Genomic DNA, 7,938 nt, shown 5'->3' with positions numbered 1-7,938 from the left:
CCAGCCGCACCAATGTGCCGAAGGAAACACCTGCAACCTTGGTTGGCGCGCACTGCACCCGGCCCAACACAGGAGTCGCTGGTGCACGATGAGACAAGGATATCCCTACTGGCGCTGCAGTACAGCACCCTTAACCACTGTGCCACCCGGAAAGCCGGTGTGCAATCATCATTTAATAAGAAAAACAAATCCAACAAACTGTGAACACAGACGAGGGTAGTGCGTACGGCCCAGTACATCACTGAGGCCAAGCTTCCTGCCATCCAGGACCTACAGTAGAAGTCGGAAGTTTACATACACTTAGGTTGGAGTCATTAAAACTCGTTTTTCAACCACTCCACAAATTTCTTGTTAACGAACTATAATTTTGGCAAGTCAGTTAGAACATATACTTTGTGCATGACACAAGTCATTTTTTCCAACAATTGTTTAGACAAATTATTTCACTTATAATTCACTCTACCACAATTCCAGTAGGTCAGAAGTTTACATACACTAAGTTGACTGTGCCTGAAACAAGCTTGGAAAATTCCAGAAAATGATTTCATGGCTTGAGAAGCTTCTGATAGGCTAATTGACATAATTTGAGTCAATTGGAGGTGTACCTGTGGAGGTATTTCAAGGCCTACCTTTAAACTCAATGCCGCTTTGCTTGACATCATGGGAAAATCAAAAGAAATCAGCCAAGACCTCTGAAAAATAATTGTAGACCTCCACGTCCACAAGTCTGGAACATCCTTGGGAGCAATTTCCAAATGCCTGAAGGTACCATGTTCATCTGTACAAACAATAGTACGCAAGTATAAACACCATGGGACCACGCAGCCGTCATGCCGCTCAGGAAGGAGACGCGTTCTGTCTCCTAGAGATGAACGTACTTTGGTGTGAAAAGTGTAAATCAATCCCAGAACAACAGCAAAGAACCTTGTGAAGATGCTGGAGGAAACAGGTACAAAAGCATCTATATCCACAGTAAAACGAGTCTTATATCGCCATAACCTGAAAGGCCACTCAGCAAGGAAGAAGCCACTGCTCCAAAACAGCTATAAAAAAAACAGACTACGGTTTGCAACTGCACATGGGGACAAAGATCAGACTTTTGGGAGAAATGTCCTCTGGTCTGATGAATCAAAAATAGAACTGTTTGGCAATAATGACCATCATTATGTTTGGAAGAAAAAGGGGGAGGCTTGCAAGCCCGAAGAACACCATCCTAACCGTGAAGCACGGAGATGGCAGCATCATGTTGTGGGGGTGCTTTGCTGCAGGAGGGACTGGTGCACTTCACAAAATAGATGGCATCATGAAGGATGAAAATGATGTGAATATATTGAAGCAACATCTCAAGACATCAGTCAGTAAGTTAAAGCTTGGTCGTAAATGGGTCTTCCAAATGGACAATGACCCCGAGCATACTTCCAAAGTTGTGGCAAAGGGGCTTTTAAGGACAGCGAAGTCATGGTATTGGAGTGGCCATCACAAAGCCCTGACCTCAATCCTATAGAATATTTGTGGGAGGAACTGAAAACGCATGTGCGAGCAAGGAGGCCTACAAACCTGACTCAGTTACACCAGCTCTGTCAGGAGGAATGGGCCAAAATTCACCCAACTCTTTGTGGGAAGCTTGTGGAAGGCTACCTGAAATGTTTGACCCAAGTTAAACAATTTAAAGGCAATGGAACCAAATACTAATTGAGTGTATGTAAACTTCTGACCCAATGGGCATGTGATGAAAGAAATAAAAGCTGAAATAAATCATTCTCTCTACTATTCTGACATTTCACATTCTTAAAATAAAGCGGTGATCCTAACTGACCTAAGACAGGACATTTTTACTAGGATTAAATGTCTGGAATTGTGAAAAACTGATTTTAAATGTATTTGCCTAAGGTGTATGTAAACTTCCGGCTTCAACTGTTAATACTCGGCGGTGTCAGAGGCAAGCCCAACAAATTTTCAAAGACTTCAGTCACCCAAGTCATAGACTGTTCTCTCTGCTACCGCATGGCAAGCGGTACCGGAGCGCCAAGTCTAGGACCAAAATGCTCATTAGCAGCTTCTACTTCCAAGCCATAAGACTGCTGAACAATTAATCAAACGGCCACCGGGCCTATTTACATTGCCCCCTCTCCATTTGTTTTTACACTGCTGCTACTCGCTGTTTATTATCTATGCATAGCTACTTTACTCCTACCTACATGTACAAATTACCTCGACTAACCTGTACCCCCGCACATTGACTCGGTACCGGTATCCCTAGTTAGTCATTTTAATCTGTGACTTTTTGTTATTTTTTACTTTTGTTTATTTGGTAAATATTAATTAGCTCTTTCTTGAACTGCATTGTTGGTTAAGGACTTGTTAACAAGCACTTCACGGTAAGTCTACACCTGTTGTATTTGGCGCATGCGACCAATTACGATTTGATTTAAATATTACTTTGTTTATCTATTGTTCAAACAAATGACAAATTCTTAAGAAATAGCATACCAACTACATACATGCAATATTGTATTTTCAGAGATCTCCATGTCGTTACATTGTTTATCATCTTACAGTTCAATGGTTCAGTTCCACCCGATGCTGTCAATTCAATGCAACATTGTAGCACAGCCAATAATATCATTTTTATGTCTCGTGAGCCCCACCTCCGGAGTAATGCATTGTGGGAGCCAGAGGTAGGCAGTGGTTTGGTATTTTGTGCCAGCGTTAGCTAGCTAGCCGGTTAATGTGGTAATTTTGATCAGAAATTGGGAGCAGGAGGAGAGAAGTGATGGAGGAGAATGAATATCTCATGTCATCGCACTGTTAATTCCGTCTGAGAACGCTGCATAATACGACTACCATTTTAGGTAAATATAAAAACGCAGTTTTTCTACGATTGAAGCTTGTTGCGACAGTCTGTTTTGGTCATGAATTGAGACGCAACTGGAGTGCTTGTTTGTAAATATGATACGCTCGCACCAGTTAGCTTTTACGAGCCTCATTTATATTGCCACCTAGCTACCGTAACACTTGGTAAACAATGTTTAAGCTACCAAGTATAGCTTTCTGGTAGTTGTGTATGATGCAGACCGCATAAGTTTCGAGCGAAATGGGGTTGGTGGTTTGACGTAAATGTCCCTGCGCGCCAGTTCTTGGCTACCAAGACGAAGGAAGATAGCATAATTTGCATGAACTAGATTTGGTTAGGTAACCCATATATCCCGCAACGGATGCCATGGGAAGGAGGTGTTAAACGACAGATTTTTTTTTTTTTTACATTAACATTTACCAACATACGGTTCTAGTTTTGAAACGATAGGTGGTGGTTAGCTTAGCTCTACAGCTTGTTGACTGTTTGATGACTGAGAAATGATATGTTTTTTTTTTAACGGTGTACATTACACGCCTGTCATGCTGACTTACTAGTGAACGTCAGCCTGACAAGCGTGTAATGTACACCGTAAAAAAACGAATGTCGTTGATCTGTTTTAGGCAAGGTAGTCTGTGATCCAGTGCAAACGCTCTTGATTTGTGTATTGATTGTGACAGTGCCTCTGGGCAGTACAAATCAGCGAGGGCAACCCAGAAAGAAACGATGCTGAGAAAATGAGAATAGAGAACTAATCATAGAATGTTGAAGTGGAGCTCGGGATGATAGGGGAAGGCTCCTATGTCTAAATTAAGATTATAGCTAAATCATGATGACTGGCAGATACTTTTTGAAGATAAAGTATTATCCCTAAACGACAATCATTTATCCTACAGATAGAGATATACAGTGCATCCGGGAGTATTCAGACCCTGGACTTTTTCCAAATTTTGTGACATTACAGCCTTATTTGAATCAATTTTAGAATGTTTTTCCTCAATCTGCACACAATACCCCATAATGACAAAGGGATAACAGTTTTTTAGACATTTTTGCAAATGTATAAAAAACCAAAACACCTTAAGGGCCTTGGTCAGGGAGGTAACCAAGAACCCGATGGTCACTAATATAGCTCTGTGGAGATGGGAGAACCTTCCACAAAGACAACCATTTCTGCAGCTCTCTGGCCAATCAGGCCTTAATGGTAGAGTGGCCAGACGGAAGCCACTCCTCAGTAAAAGGAGGCTGCACATAACCGCTCGCTTGGAGTTAACCAAAAGGCACCTAAAGGACTATCCGACCATGAGAAAAAATATTCTCTGAATGCCAAGTGTCACGTCTGGAGGAAACCAGGCGCCATCCTCACGGTGAAGTATAATGGTGGCAGCATCATGCTGTGGGGATGTTTTTCAGTGGCAGGGTCTGGGAGACTAGTCAGTATGAGGGAAAGATAAACGGAGCAAAGAACAGAGAGATCCTTGATGAATACCTGCTCCAGAGCGCTCGGGACCACAGACTGGGTGTTAAGGTTTTACCTTCCAACAGGACAACAACCTTAAGCACACACCCAAGACAACGCAGGAGTGGCTTTGGGATAGGTCTCTAAATGTCCTTGAGTGGCCCAGCCAGAGCCTGGACCAGAACCTGATTGAACATCTCTGGAGAGACCTGAAAATTGCTGTGCAGCAACGCTCCCTATCCAACCTGCCAGAGCATGAGAGGATCTGCAGAGAAGAATGGGAGAAACTCCCCAAATACAGGTGTGCCAGGCTTGTAGCGTCATACCCAAGAAGACACGAGATTGTAATCGCTGCCAAAGGTTCTTCAAAAAAGTACTGATTAAAGGGTCTGAATACTTATGTAAATGTGATCTTTTTTTTTTTGTCATTGTTGTATTGTGTGTAGAATAATGAGATTTTTTTTAAAATTAATTTTAGAATAAGGCTGTAACTTAACAAAATATGGAAAAGGTCAACGGGTCTGAATACTTTCTGAATGCTTTTGTGGAATATTTTTTGTCAGTGTGTTGTCTGTGATGCGTTTTGCAGATGGTTGTCTAATCCTTTGTCATAAAACAAATGGTTTTGTTCACCTGAAAAGATCTATGTACTCCAATAAAACAGCTGTGTTTTATTATTGACATGATGTATGTGGGTTGCATTTAGTAAAGGAAGCTGGTTTAGTACACACAATAAGAAATACTACAATGACTTTTTTCTTTGTCTTCCAGTGGGTTCCATGCACACCCTTACCCTGCAGCCTCTTAGCGACCAACATGCCTTATGGAACTCTCCCCTGGCATCACTGATATTTGACAAAAACCCATGTTTAAATTCCAAAAGTTAGCTCTAGCAACCAGCAACAGGCGTTAGCAACGAACACAATTTGAAGACGTTGTTTTCCAAGCCTGCCTGCCTCCCTGCCTGGCCGCCAAACACAGCAGTACCATTTGAAATTGCAAACCTGTGTTTCTCAACAATCGTCTCCTCGCCCTGCCCAAGGGGTGACAGCCTATCATGAGATTCCGAATCTACAAGAGGAAGGTACAATACACAACGAGTCCCAAGTCATGTGTATGTGCTGCATGTTTCTGTACTGGGCATGTTTAAAATGGCACAAACAAAACACATTATTTGAAAAAAACAGTCATAGACAATAAAAGAGTCATAGACAATCTTATTGTGACGTATTTAGTTCAGCTGAAGAAACAGGACCTACTGGATCAATTGAATAAGATATTAACTCATGTACGCTCATATGAACTCTGTTACATAGATTAAGTTGATCTTCAAAAAAGAAAATAGAAACAACAATGCAATTGGCAACAATAGTAAAATAATGCCAAAAGAGGGAAGGATAGAGTCCAAAACCGGGCATGGGACATGATTTGATTTGTATCTTATGTCCAGGTGGTGATACTGACGCTGGTGGTGGTGGTGTGTGGCTTAGCCTTCTGGACCAGTGGGAAGCAGAAGAAGAGCAGTGGAGTGGTGGTCCCCAAAGAGGCTGATGGGGCGAGGAGAAGCAGCAGTAGTCAGGTGCATCCACAGCCACAGGCCACACCTGCAGTCAGTCGGATACCCATCGTACCACCAATCGCACCTGTAGCACCTGCCAACGATACGCAGCTGGAGAATCACTCTGAAAAACAACTGGAGAAGGAGAAAACGGTCAAACCGGATGTGGACAACACTACCCTCGTCTACCGTGCCATCGTGTTCCAGCTCAACTTTGACCAAACGGTGAGGCACGAGGAGAGGTTCAGAGCAGTGAGGAAGAAGGATGATCTGGTGGTGGTGGTACAGGTACACAACAGACCTGACTACCTGAGGCTGCTGGTGGAGAGTCTGAGGAAGGCCCGGGGCGTGGAGAGCATCCTGCTCATCTTCAGCCATGACTTCTGGTCCCCCGAGCTCAACCAAGTGGTGGCCTCGGTTGACTTCTGCCAGGTCCTCCAGATCTTCTTCCCCTTCAGCATCCAGCTGTACCCCCAGGAGTTCCCGGGCCACGACCCCAGGGACTGTCCCAGAGACATTCCCAGAATGGACGCCTTAAAGCTGGGTTGCATCAACGCAGAGTACCCTGACTCATTCGGCCACTACCGCGAGGCCAAGTTCTCCCAGACCAAGCACCACTGGTGGTGGAAGCTGCACTTTGTGTGGGACAGGGTCCGGGCGCTGAAGGACCACCGGGGCTTGGTGCTACTTATAGAGGAGGACCACTTCCTCTCCCCGGACTTCCTCCACCTCCTCAAGCTGATGTCGATCCTGAAGAGGGAGAATTGCCCAGACTGTGACATCCTGTCTCTGGGGAGCTATGGCCACATCAGCTACGCTAGCAAATCCAACAAGGTGGAGGTGAAAGCCTGGAAGTCCACCGAGCACAACATGGGCATGGCTCTGAGCAGGGAGACCTACCAGAAGCTCCTCCAATGCACTGATTCCTTCTGCACCTACGACGACTACAACTGGGATTGGTCCTTGCAGCACCTGACCGTGACCTGTTTGCCCTCCTACTGGAAGGTCATGGTGAGCGAGGCACCCCGTGTCTTCCACGCCGGGGACTGCGGAATGCACCACAAGAAGTCTGTGTGCATGCCGTCCAGCCAAAAGTCCAAGATAGAGAACATTCTTCAGAGTAGCAGCAATCAGCTGTTCCCCAAGAACTTGCTGATCACTAAGAGACTGCCAGCTAACGGGGCAGGGGGGGTGGCGCCCCATGTGAAGAACGGGGGCTGGGGGGACATTAGGGACCATGAACTCTGCAAGAGCTACCTTCGATTACAGTGACCTTATTATCATTATTATATTGTTACTCTTCTCTTTTTTTGCATCCTGACTTTAAGAAAAAGAAAGCCTTTTAAAAAGTATCTTTATGGACTATTTCTTCATATTGCCTGTTTTATCGGACTGTTCCAAATAAAAAAGTATGTTGGGTTTGGAATTCTCTCTATCCAAGGCATTGATTTAGAGTATACAGTATACCCTCTGAAATGTTCTACAGTATGTAATCTGATAAAATGACTGTGGTGCCTTTTTTCCCATACATAATTGTTCAAGTGTTTCATTATTTGCATTCATAATAGCTTTTAATAGCAAGAATGCCATTGTTTTTTTTTTAGCTAAAATTAAACTGGATATGTGGAGCACCTGTGTAAAGGGAGTAAATTGTGACCAAAATGAGAGCCAGCGGGGATAGTCAAATCTAGTGAATTAGTGGACTGCTATCCCAGTCTGCATGCATAATTAATTTTAAAGTTATTTATATGGTATAGATTTGCTGAGATCAAAGCAGGTCCTCAGAGACACCTTGTCCCATTTACATGAGCTTCCATTTAACTTCTTCTCAATAGATTTAACAGAATGTCCTTCCTACCAGAGTATTAAGAGAGGTGCCAATAGGAATGTTGATCAGATTAATATCACACCATTAAGTTAACAATGACATCGCAGTGCTTAAAAATCTAAGTGCCAAGGTACTAAACCTCTCAATTTGCCACTTAACCTGATGTCACTCAAGGATGCACCTTTAGTCAAAGGAAGGTCATTAGATGACCATGACCATTTCCCTGCTCTCTGCTTCAA

The 7,938-nt window shown here is 43.7% G+C and overlaps 1 protein-coding gene across 1 annotated transcript; it reads left to right on the top strand.

Annotated features, from left to right (window-relative positions):
* The first annotated feature begins 2,526 nt into the window (after positions 1–2,526).
* On the top strand, positions 2,527–7,499 carry LOC110529848 (alpha-1,6-mannosyl-glycoprotein 2-beta-N-acetylglucosaminyltransferase). Its single transcript, XM_021612449.2, has 3 exons — positions 2,527–2,852; positions 5,085–5,397; positions 5,764–7,499. The coding sequence occupies exons 2-3, from the start codon at positions 5,371–5,373 to the stop codon at positions 7,141–7,143; spliced, it is 1,407 nt and encodes a 468-aa protein (XP_021468124.1). The 5' UTR covers positions 2,527–2,852; positions 5,085–5,370; the 3' UTR covers positions 7,144–7,499.
* The last annotated feature ends 439 nt before the right edge of the window (positions 7,500–7,938 follow it).

This window comes from Oncorhynchus mykiss, chromosome 8 (genome assembly GCF_013265735.2).
Source record: "Oncorhynchus mykiss isolate Arlee chromosome 8, USDA_OmykA_1.1, whole genome shotgun sequence".
Classification (NCBI taxonomy): Eukaryota; Metazoa; Chordata; class Actinopteri; order Salmoniformes; family Salmonidae; genus Oncorhynchus; species Oncorhynchus mykiss.
The sequence above is the reverse complement of the archived record's forward strand: the minus strand, read 5'-3'. Positions and strand labels throughout refer to the sequence as shown.

Bases quoted from the DNA above. Each gene is read 5' to 3' on its own strand.
- LOC110529848 (XM_021612449.2), top strand. From the start codon at position 5,371: ATGAGATTCCGAATCTACAAGAGGAAG. The intron at 5,398-5,763 runs GTACAATACACA...TCTTATGTCCAG, and splicing joins TCCGAATCTACAAGAGGAAG to GTGGTGATACTGACGCTGGT.